The 12,615-nt window shown below is 44.9% G+C and overlaps 1 protein-coding gene across 1 annotated transcript in view; it reads left to right on the top strand.

Annotated features, from left to right (window-relative positions):
- ft (cadherin-related tumor suppressor fat) overlaps positions 1-12,615 on the top strand; it is a 72,633-nt gene that overhangs the window by 46,561 nt on the left and 13,457 nt on the right. The window contains 4 exon segments of the mRNA XM_017898528.1: positions 2,973-3,332; positions 5,537-5,773; positions 11,576-11,965; positions 12,456-12,613. Of these exon segments, the coding sequence (XP_017754017.1) occupies positions 2,973-3,332; positions 5,537-5,773; positions 11,576-11,965; positions 12,456-12,613 (1,145 nt within the window).

Below are 12,615 nucleotides of genomic sequence, written 5' to 3'. Positions count from 1 at the left end.
CGTCGTGGCATTGGCTCGAGGTTGAAGAAGGAGGACGATACAACGACTCGCACGGAGCGAGGGAGTTGGGCCTGAGAAAAGACAGAAGCGTGTGAGGAAGAAAAAGGGCGAGCAAAAGCCAGAGGGAGAGAGGGAGATAGAGATCCAGAAGAGGTCGAGAAAGAGGCAGGACACGAAGAGGGAAAGAAGAAGATGAGGACGAAGAAGCAAAGGAAGAAGAAGAGGAAGAAGAAGAAGAAGAAGAAGAAGAAGAAAGGAGAGGGGGCGTGGGGCAGAGGAGGACGAAGGGGGCAACAGAAGAATGGGACTCACTTCGTGCATGACCCAAAGAAACCCCCGCTGAGCGACTCGATCCGATCCGCTGATCCCCGACCGCGCTGACGCAGATACCATCTTTCCTTGCACTCCGAATGCTCTCCGGGCGTTTCTTACCGCCCATATACCTCGCCCCTCTCTCCTCCGGATGCGACCAGCAAAGAAGAGGGAATATTCTATCCGAGACAGCTATATGACCGCACTGATTTGTCTGCTTATTGTTGCCGTTCCCGTCTCCTTGTTCTCCGATCGTGACGATGACGCGACCATCCGCGGACATTCTTTTCGCCAAATCCTTTGCGATTCCGATCCATCGGCCGACCTCTTTAACGAACTTCCACGATCATGATTCCGCCGAATACTCGTGCGTTCGTAATGGGAGTATCTTGGATCCAGAGGATTCCCAACGAATTTCTTCCACGATCTCCTGCGGAATTTCCTGCATAATTTTTTGGATAATTTTCTGGCTAATTTTCTGGGTAATTTGCTGGATAATTCCTCGGCGAGTAGGATTGTCGAAACACTGGCGGATTTAACGAGCTACGCGATAAGCTATCTAACCGATCGCGCGAACTATGCTTTCGGGACAGGCACGGTCGTCGAGCCGTTTAGCTGTCGATAGGTAAAAACGTAATTAACGACACTCCGCGGCTACTTCCTAGAGCCTCGGGTAGAGATAGCCTTGTGCGAAGGGATTCGGCGTAAATTTGGTATTTTTCGGAGTATCCGCGTGGAACACGGGGATCATTAGAGACGTTACACGGAGAAATATCGGTATTTTCGATCTTCGCCAATAACCGATCGCGCCGACCTCGTCGCGCGTCTGAATTTTAATGACAAACGAACAGGGTCGGCAGTCGTAACGATTAATTGTATTCGTGTTCGAGCTACTTAAGGAAGGCAGCTACAAGATCCGGCACTGGAGAATAATTAAAAAGTCAAATTTATTCATACGCGTGTCACGCTGAAATCGGACATTTAACCGTTGCGAGACAGCGACCGACTATTGTTTCGTCATTTCGAGATACTGGTCGTGGCACGCCTAAACATTTTAGGCCAATAACCGATGGCACGCACTTTGTCAATGACGACCGAACTCCGACTAATTACCGGCAAGATCGATGCGTTCCACCGGGGATTACATAAGCTTAAAGATCATCTACGTGCTTCCATATTTAGTATTCTTCCACGTCGCGAGTTCGGCTTAGTTACCAACGAACCGATCGTGCTGCGAATCGAAGATGGAGATTGAAATCGTCTCGTTTTCGAGTTTTCTCTTCGTAGCCCTTTGAATGACGAAACGAAAATTCGTATTTAAAAACGAAAGAAAAGAAGGAAACACGAGGAACGTTCTTCTTTTCGCTATTCTCTACATTAGGACTTTGTGGCTGTTCGATCGTTAGCCAAAGCGAAATTCTATTTTAAAAATGAAGGAAAAGAAGAAGAAGAGAAAGGTAAAAGATAGGAAAATCGACGGTCTCCATGATTATTCCGCAATTGTATTCTCCTAGAACGAAAATTCGTATGTAAAGAAGAAGAACGTGCTTCTCCCTGCGATTCCCTACGTTAGGTCATGGTGCTTCTTCGATATTAGCGAAGTTCTGTTTCAAATAATTCCGCGATCGCGTCTTCATAAAACGAAAATTCGTACGTGAAGACGAAGAACTTGCTTCTTCCTTCGATTCTCTATCTCGCGTCTTCGTGGTTGCTCGAATGTCAGCCAGAGCGAAGTTCTATTTTAAAAGTAAATGAGAAGAGGAAGAAGCGAAAGCTAAGGAGAACCCAGAAAGAAGGAGCTAGGCTACTGTATCTCTGGTCTCGGTGATCGCACGATGCCGTTTTGGTGAACCGAAAATCCTGCCGGTGGAGGAAAGAAGAAAGAAACGAAGAGAGGAAAGCTATTTCGGTTGGCGATCCTGTAAGGCATGCGCGACGCGATGGGACTACGCTAAAGTTTCTATGTGGAATATAAAGTTTCGTACGGTTACTCCAATAAATTTTTCCACGACCGCGAGAGTGACTGTTTGTCGATCGGGGAGATGTTGCCATAGCTAGCGCGATGCTTTTCCAATAGTACCACCGTTGTTCCTTCGAACCGTCGTTTCGATACACTGGCTTCTGGTAGTCACATAAACCTTGGCCGCTGACGTGACTGAGAATTTAATGAAATGAGACATGCACAAGTCGGATCGAAAAACTAACTTTCTCACGATTCTTCGCATGCATACCGTGACTTCGGCGCAACAACGGCCCGTAGATTTATATTGATTGCACATAATTATATCCTGGCGACTGACAAAACTTCCAGACAGATTCTCTCTCCCTCTCTCTCTTTCTTGCACTCTCTCTTTCTCTTTCTCTAGCCCTTTACTTTTTCGATTTATCGTTAACACGCACCTCGCCACGTCCAGTCATCGGAGAACTGTTCTATCAATTAGAAACTCTGGGCCGTTCGGCGATCGTTACCGACTCGTGACTTCTTTTCAATATCGTTTCGTAATTAATCCACTCGGTGGACGATAAAATAAGAATAATCCGTGACAAGACGAACCCGCGGACGACTTTTAACCCGAAATCATACGCTCCTCTATTCCTTCCCGGACACAGCGTGTAATTACGAGCAATTCTTAGGATGGAACAAAAATTTTTAATTACAGGTTCGCGTGACGGTTCTAGACAAGAATGACGTGGCACCGACCTGGGGAACCGGCACCTGGAAATTCAAAATCTCCGAGGAGGCGCCGCCTAACACCGTTGTCACGGTCCTGAAAGCGTTCGATCCGGATACGATCGGAACCTTGACTTACACCCTGGTACCGAATCATCGTCCAGACGCGGCTGATCCGGCCAACCTGGACCAGCTCGAAGACGAGGCCCAATGTCAGTTCAGGCTTCATCCGACCACGGGCCAACTGACACTCGCCGAGGCCCTCGACAGAGAGACCAGAGAAAAATATGTCCTGAAAGTTCGAGCCGATGATGGATTGCAACACACGGACATCGCGTTAACCATTCAGGTACGTTTCGTTTCAATATATCATCCCCCCTTGACTCCGCGTAATTTTTTATCCGTCGATCGCGGATTCTAATTAGAGAAACCTCCGGCGGATTTTTTTCGCGCGAATGCTCGCGGTGCGAGAGTAGGGCCCCGAGCCCCACTCCGATTAGGCCCGGTACGCCGAGTTATCGCGGAAATTAAACGCGGATACGTCCCCGTTGTTCCGCGAGGGATCGAAAGGGCGGGAGAGGGAAGAGCGAGAAAGGGACACACGGTCGTGTATCGATGGAGCTCGCCTTCGAGTCCCGTTGCAGGCTGATTATCCTGTAATTATACGGGGATGCTACTGTTACCTCGATCATTGTGATCCGCGGTCCCGTTATTCGACCATTATTGATCGTTACGGAATCAATCGAGGTTCGTGATAAATCGCTGCCGGGAAAGACGTTTCTGTTTTCGTGGACGGTAAAACGAAGAGGGCGGAAACGAGAAAAGGGGAGAGAAAAGGGTTTGAGAAAAGGGGGAGAAAAAAGGGAAAGAAGAGGAGAAGACTGCAGCGAGGCTGAAGACTCAATTTCTCGAGTATTATCTTCGAAGCTCGCTCCATCGAATCACGCAGTTTCCGTGCGTTCCGCCTTATAATTCATTAGGCTGGCCAAGCAAAACGATTCGCGGCGATAAAAAACGCGAGGAAGGGCGGCTGGACGTTTAACGAAGGTGGAGAAGCAACGGCAGCGCGGCGGTGGGATCATGGAGGTGGAGGCGCAAGCCAGCCAAGGATCCCTCGGAGACAATCGCAAAAATTATCCTTATGACGTGCAATGGCTGGAATTCTTTTAAGGTTCTCGCTGCCCGCCGTCCGCTATTCTATCCGGGTCTCTTAAAGGCAAAAGGAATGCCAGTCCCGATCATAGCTCGGCTCTTTGGGGCTCCATGAAAGAGGCCCGCTGCCGACAGTTGCGGAATCTGCCCCTTCTGGCCCCTTATATCCTCTCCCTCCTCTTCTCCTCCTGCTCCTCGACCTCACCACAGTTTCACTCCAGAGACCTCCTCCTTTCTCCTCTTTCTCCCTACCTCTCTCTCTCTCTCTCTCTCTCTCTCTCTCTCTCTCTCTCTCTCTCTCCTCCCTCCTCTTCTTCTTCTTCCTCTTCTCCTTCGACGTCGCCGTCGTCGTCGTCGGCTTCTTCACCTCTTCTTCCTCCGCTTCTTCCACTTCTTCCACTTCTTCCTCCTTCCAGTCGGTCATCGCGGTCTCTACTCTGCTTTCGGTTCTCCCCTCGTCATCCAGCGCGTCTCGGGGCAACCGTCACTTTTTGCAAACGTCTCCGAACCCTCCTTAATCAAACCGTGCCCACCTCCGCTTGATTCTTTTATACTGCCACCGCGTGTCGATCCCTCTCGACGCTGGAAACCTATTCACCGGACGCAGCCTGACTTCCGAGCGGGATCGAGATCGTCCTTCCTATTCGGATAGGTTGTATCCCCGCTGAAGGACGAGCCCAGGCTGCCGCTGTCTAACCAAGGAGGACTAGCCACGCGAGAAATTCGCCCCGTTCCACCGAAATTCTCATCCTCGGATCCCATCCGATCCGATTTCGTCCGCAGCGGCTGCCGCAGTCGCCGAGTTTCCTCGTTACGTCCGGCCAGTGTTCTCTCCGCGTTTGATCGCGCTCTACGATATCGACGAGCCGAGAATCTCTATGGAGCCTCTGCCGTGGAAAAACATTCTTCGAATTCCAGCGGGAGACCGTTTCGAGATTCATCGGCAGCGTAAAAACAACAGGAAACTTTCTTCCAGGCTCGCTGCCGCGCGGTTCGAAGGTGAAGCGAGCAGCGCGAGCACGACCGGTTGTCCCGGGCTTTGATTGAAATATGTTTATTCAGGAACGACGTCGAGTACAATCGAAAGAGAACAGGAAGCGTTAGCTCCGATTCTGAATTGTTTATCCTGACCCGTTACCTTTCTTCTCCCCTCGATCCAACTGGTCAGCAGCTCTCCCAACCGAATGAATCGAGTATGATCAAGAATAACATCGATTATTCTTATTCTTCTTCTTCTTCTTCTTCACGTCCCTCTGCGCGCGCGGGTGCGAAACGTGGAAGCCATGTCTCGTGGATTTAAGAAAGGAAAAAATCGATCCCAGCCTAACTCGGTGTACCCGATCTTCGGAGATAGCGTGTTAGATCGGTGGCTCGAATTTGAAAGAATCGTGGAATTTTCAGGTGACGGACACGAATGACAATGCACCAACGTTCCAAAGCACCGCGTACTCCTTCGACGTCCCGGAGAACATGCCGAGAGGAAGTCGAATAGGTCAGGTCGTCGCGACGGATGCAGACGCTGACGGCCCCAATAGCCAATTGAGCTATACCTTGATCTCCGATTGGGCCAACGACGTCTTTTCTCTGAATCCCAGCACCGGCGTCTTCACGCTCACGGCCAGCCTTGACTACGAACAGGTTCGTATGACCAACACTTGTCAATCGTCTTCGAGATGGTATTTAGAAAGCGTGTAAAATGATTTGTGGAAGACCATTCACACACGGTACGTCGCTTTCACGTTCCAACTCGGAATATCCGATGCGACTATTATTCGTAGATGGTCGCCTGACTGGCACCACTGGAGTCTGAGCAGACACTGATGCCTTCATTCCGATTCTAAACGCGTCTCCGATTAACCTCGTTACGGTTAGGTGAAAGACACCGGCTCCGAAACAATTAGAAGCGGGAAACGGTCGTGGTTTGTCGGGTTTTCGAATCCTCGACGAACAGACCTAGGACAATAACGCGGTACTAGCACTGTTCACGCGATAATCTTATTTTCGAGATGGAATTTCTTTAGCCCGACTTGGGCCATTTTAACCCCTTGCCTCACGATCTAAGTTACGGTGGCGGATGCCATAGACTACAGCAGAGTTGGTCACACGTCGAAAACGAGCCCGACTAATAAAAATAATCGTCAACGTTGTAGCATCACGTCTAAATTACTATTTTTCTAACTATGCAAATTTTTAGTTTCCTAAGCGAAATAACTACGCGAGTGCCTTTTCTGTGTCCAACGAAAACCTTCAGACAGATTCCTCCACTACCGATCACGGACCACTCTATTATTTAGCCTAAATTTTTCGTAGAACAGCGAAGAAATTGTACTACGCTTCTCGTTTGTGACACTCGTGTTTCGCTCCATTTTCTTACCTCGAGTTAAGATACTCGAAGCGGTTAAGATACTTTTCTACTTAACTCACTAGCGCCATCGCGGCTCATAACTGCAATAAACGTTTATCGTGAAAGGGTTAATAGACATAGCTAGATTACGCTTTCGCGTTTTCAAATCCAGTTAAATCTAAAGTCAAATTCTGCAAATACTTCATTCGCTATAAAATTATTAAAAAATTTTAGAATGTCTTCAAATTTTGTGCACGTTGAAACACGTTGAATATAATTTTAGTCGTTGTCCTAATACTCGACAAGAACTGCTGTAATTCAAAGGCTTAATACACCTGATAATTTACGAATGCTATTGATTCGAAGCAACACTCGACTGCGCAGATAAAAGATTGACAAATCACGTATAGATTTATTTTTATCTGTTAAAGTAGATAAGATCTGTTATAGACATTTCTTCCTTCAACTTTCGTCAAAATTAACGTTGACTTTTACCAAGATAAAGACGTAATTACACCTATTTGTCTTCTGATAATTATCACCCATGCATACTGTGTATTCAGGCACACGTCACGGATCGGTAGCCTCGCAGTTAATTTCTCACCAGAATTCGTGATTTTTTCGATCTCAACGAATCCTCTATTCTCGATAGACAGGGGACGAGACGTTCGCTCGAGGAACACGTTTTCATTGAGAATTCGCAGGATGGGATTTTCTTAGCGAGATCCGATCGACACAGGGATAAGTCCACGCGAGAGATCCACATACGGTAAAACGCATAGCTGCCTGGGGCAACGATTATAACCATGAACACGCCTCTACATTTAAGCTCGAACGCACCTATTATATTAGCTTTCGGCTAGAAGGCTACGCTAGAATTTAGGGTTTAGCGTTAACAGTCGGACAGATCGATCAACAGACGCTTTTAATGGTAGTCCGATGGCTACGCTTCGGAGACAAGCCATACTTATTTTGAGACGCGCATGTATATATATATATGTATCTATGCTTGTCCATTTTCTACAACGGCATCACCCACCATCTTCGTTTTAAACCGTTCCAGTCACACCGCGTGATCTTTAAACGTCGAACCATGTTCCTACCTCTTCTTCCTCCTTTTTTTTAATTAAATTATACGCTAAATAAACGCATATTAATCCTTTAACGACCCTACCTGTGTTAACACGGTTTCCATATTATTATGTAAAATCTCCTTTGTCCCTTGTTAACACCATTTTAATTAATTCGCCGAGTTCGTGCGAAATTAAATTTCGTAAAATACTAATTCCTCTGTAATTTTCATCCCGACGCGTTACTCGACATGCCGGTTGCTTATTAAATCAATTATAAAAAAATTGCGAATTTTTTTATCAATTCTTTCAAGTTAACACTATACCTACAACAGTCTAATCGTTTTCACATATTCGCGTAAAAATTCTGCATTCAACGTTCCGCTTTGATCATTTGATCGTCGATTTTTCTCTCGAATTTATCGATTTGGGGTTAATTCGGTCCTTAAGTGTTAAATATTAATATTTCCCACGTTTGTTCATAAATTCGCGAAAAATTCAAGGAAAAGAAGTATTTTATGTCATTAGCATACTTTTTATGATGTTATATAGCTAAACTTATCTCGCAACAATAATTATACTTAATGTATTTCACATGCACGAGATTCGAAGAATAGCTAACATTTCTATCTAATTTTATTCTCCATAACTAACAGAAACTACCTGTGCGATGTGTAATTTCTCATAATTAAATCATAGTACAAGCGTTCAATTAACCACTGTGTACCCATTTTACTCGCGATAAAATTATACAAATTTTGCTCATGCTAAGATACGTTTAGTATAACTTCAGTCTAACACGAGTGCATCTTTAATTCATCTTTATGGGGTTCGGTAACCCGTAATAACTCGGGACTCAACGAATTGGACTCGTGAGTGCAATACAAGGAGTTAGAATCCAAATTTCCAAGTCGGAGGAATTTCCGTGCAGTATAGTGTGCTGATACTTTTGTTACTTACGCTTCTCGTTTGTGACACTCGTGTTTCGCTCCATTTTCTTACCTCGAGTTAAGATACTCGAAGCGGTTAAGATACTTTTCTACTTAACTCACTAGCGCCATCGCGGCTCATAACTGCAATAAACGTTTATCGTGAAAGGGTTAATAGACATAGCTAGATTACGCTTTCGCGTTTTCAAATCCAGTTAAATCTAAAGTCAAATTCTGCAAATACTTCATTCGCTATAAAATTATTAAAAAATTTTAGAATGTCTTCAAATTTTGTGCACGTTGAAACACGTTGAATATAATTTTAGTCGTTGTCCTAATACTCGACAAGAACTGCTGTAATTCAAAGGCTTAATACACCTGATAATTTACGAATGCTATTGATTCGAAGCAACACTCGACTGCGCAGATAAAAGATTGACAAATCACGTATAGATTTATTTTTATCTGTTAAAGTAGATAAGATCTGTTATAGACATTTCTTCCTTCAACTTTCGTCAAAATTAACGTTGACTTTTACCAAGATAAAGACGTAATTACACCTATTTGTCTTCTGATAATTATCACCCATGCATACTGTGTATTCAGGCACACGTCACGGATCGGTAGCCTCGCAGTTAATTTCTCACCAGAATTCGTGATTTTTTCGATCTCAACGAATCCTCTATTCTCGATAGACAGGGGACGAGACGTTCGCTCGAGGAACACGTTTTCATTGAGAATTCGCAGGATGGGATTTTCTTAGCGAGATCCGATCGACACAGGGATAAGTCCACGCGAGAGATCCACATACGGTAAAACGCATAGCTGCCTGGGGCAACGATTATAACCATGAACACGCCTCTACATTTAAGCTCGAACGCACCTATTATATTAGCTTTCGGCTAGAAGGCTACGCTAGAATTTAGGGTTTAGCGTTAACAGTCGGACAGATCGATCAACAGACGCTTTTAATGGTAGTCCGATGGCTACGCTTCGGAGACAAGCCATACTTATTTTGAGACGCGCATGTATATATATATATGTATCTATGCTTGTCCATTTTCTACAACGGCATCACCCACCATCTTCGTTTTAAACCGTTCCAGTCACACCGCGTGATCTTTAAACGTCGAACCATGTTCCTACCTCTTCTTCCTCCTTTTTTTTAATTAAATTATACGCTAAATAAACGCATATTAATCCTTTAACGACCCTACCTGTGTTAACACGGTTTCCATATTATTATGTAAAATCTCCTTTGTCCCTTGTTAACACCATTTTAATTAATTCGCCGAGTTCGTGCGAAATTAAATTTCGTAAAATACTAATTCCTCTGTAATTTTCATCCCGACGCGTTACTCGACATGCCGGTTGCTTATTAAATCAATTATAAAAAAATTGCGAATTTTTTTATCAATTCTTTCAAGTTAACACTATACCTACAACAGTCTAATCGTTTTCACATATTCGCGTAAAAATTCTGCATTCAACGTTCCGCTTTGATCATTTGATCGTCGATTTTTCTCTCGAATTTATCGATTTGGGGTTAATTCGGTCCTTAAGTGTTAAATATTAATATTTCCCACGTTTGTTCATAAATTCGCGAAAAATTCAAGGAAAAGAAGTATTTTATGTCATTAGCATACTTTTTATGATGTTATATAGCTAAACTTATCTCGCAACAATAATTATACTTAATGTATTTCACATGCACGAGATTCGAAGAATAGCTAACATTTCTATCTAATTTTATTCTCCATAACTAACAGAAACTACCTGTGCGATGTGTAATTTCTCATAATTAAATCATAGTACAAGCGTTCAATTAACCACTGTGTACCCATTTTACTCGCGATAAAATTATACAAATTTTGCTCATGCTAAGATACGTTTAGTATAACTTCAGTCTAACACGAGTGCATCTTTAATTCATCTTTATGGGGTTCGGTAACCCGTAATAACTCGGGACTCAAGGAATTGGACTCGTGAGTGCAATACAAGGAGTTAGAATCCAAATTTCCAGGTCGGAGGAATTTCCGTGCAGTATAGTGTGCTGATACTTTTGTTAGCCACTACGCAATAATTTTGCCTGACGTTTCGGTGAGAAGCAGTAGGGACGCGAGAAAGTCTGCACAGGGTGAGGGTAGTTTATAGAACCCTTCATCATCGTAATGCCTCGCCAGATATAGGGCGGGATCATTGGAACGCTGTGAAAGCACTTGGCAGTTCGGTCGGAGGATCTGGACGCATTGGAAACGAAGAAACAGCACGTTGCTTCCACGAAACTCGTATTAGTCCTTGCAAAATTGTTAGGCGCCGTCCGTAACGGGCAAACGGAAGAGCTGGTTTCGCGCGAGCAAAAAGTTTCCCTTAAAGCATCGCTCGAGACAACTGTTCCTCGAAACGGCTGGCCTCTTTTGTCTCCCTGACCATCGAGTCTTTTGCATTAACCGAGACACGTTCAATTATACCATCACGTCCATCGTCTTCGTTTCGACTTTCTTCTAACTCCGAACTGGACGAGAGAGAACAGGAGTTTGAAGAATTTTGTATAGAGATTTCGCTTAGGTCACTCAAATACCACTTAAACTAATCCCTAAAAAAGATGACAAATTGCAAAGAACGAAAAACAAATTGCCCCAAATTTGTTTAAATCTCCACCTCCACCTGAAGACACCGACCCCCATATACACCCTCCAACAGGCACACCATTAATAGAAAGAAATACACTCACATTAGTAAAGACTTACAGAACTCAGGAGTCAGAGTACTAGAGTATCAAACACATTTACTCTTGTATTATAGCAGATAAAAACCTACGAACTTCAAATTGAACTATCTTACGTTTGTAAAAAGACGCAAGAGTCGTCTCATTTCATTCTCCCCAAGAAAAGTCGGACGAAACAGTTCTAGCAGCCTAAAGATCCTCGATCCACCTAAAATTATGTAAGAAAAATGTACGGAGTACCTTGTGTATCGTTTCGTTTAATCGCTACCACGTCGTGTAATCGAGACTGCAGCGATTACGCACCCGGCCAGGATCCTCCTCGTGGAAGGCTCATTGACTAGATAAGAAGACACGCAGCTCGTTCCACAGGTGCAGCACTACATCCTGGTAGTCCAGGCGACAGACGGTGGCATCCCGGCGCTCTCCTCCACCGTGACGGTCTACTGCAACGTGGTGGACTTAAACGACAACGCGCCGATCTTCGAGGCGGGCCCACACGCGGCGGATATCGTGGAGAATACGACGATCGGCACCCCAATCCTATCCGTGGCCGCCCAGGACCTCGACTCCGGAGATAACGGCAGGGTAATTTACGCTGTCGCCGGCGGTGACGAGAACGGTGACTTCGGAGTGGCACCAAACGGCACCCTTTTCACTCGAAAGTTGCTCGACAGAGAACAAAAGCCACTTTACAATTTGGTCCTCAGCGCCACGGATAGCCCTCTACCGCCGGCCCTGCCTTTGTCTTCCATCGTGCAGGTTTGTTCCTCTCTTCCGGCTTCCGATTATTTAACGTCTTCCGCTTTCTTTCTCCAACGTTTCAACGTATTATACAGGGTGTCTAGCAGCAATGGTATCTTTGTTTTATCTCGTCGAGATAGAAGGGTGTCTAGCAGCAGTAGTATCTTCTCGGGATGGAAAGGGGTAGCTTCTTTCTCTTCGCAATATTTCTTTTTAACTTTCAATACATCTCCGGCGTTTATCTTTGGTACACTCTGATCCTAAAAATTAAAAATAATTTCAATTTGAATTTTTCCAATTTTCTTTTTATATTTTCTATTTACTATATCGTTCATTGGATCAGGCGTAAATCGCGAGTAGCCCTGGATCAATAGTTCAAATAGATTGTTGCATTTAAAAAAGAATACCGTCGGCACCGAAAGGTTGAAATGGATTTTCGAGGAATTGGTAACGCAGTTTCATCGAGACGATTCCAGGATCGAATTAATCGAGGTTGCCCGATCGACAGGTGACGGTGGTGTTGCTGGACGTGAACGACATGTCGCCAGAGTTCATATCCCCGACGAAGATTTCGATAATAGAGAACGCGCCGAGCAACACGGTGGTGATGGCCATTAAGGCCGTGGACAGGGACGAAGGACGGAACGGATACGTGGAGTACTCCCTCG

The sequence above is a fragment of the Eufriesea mexicana genome, unplaced genomic scaffold, assembly GCF_001483705.2.
Source record: "Eufriesea mexicana isolate 0111107269 unplaced genomic scaffold, ASM148370v2 scaffold654, whole genome shotgun sequence".
NCBI lineage: Eukaryota > Metazoa > Arthropoda > Insecta > Hymenoptera > Apidae > Eufriesea > Eufriesea mexicana.
Note: the sequence above shows the minus strand (reverse complement) of the source record. Positions and strands in the feature narration are given on the sequence as shown.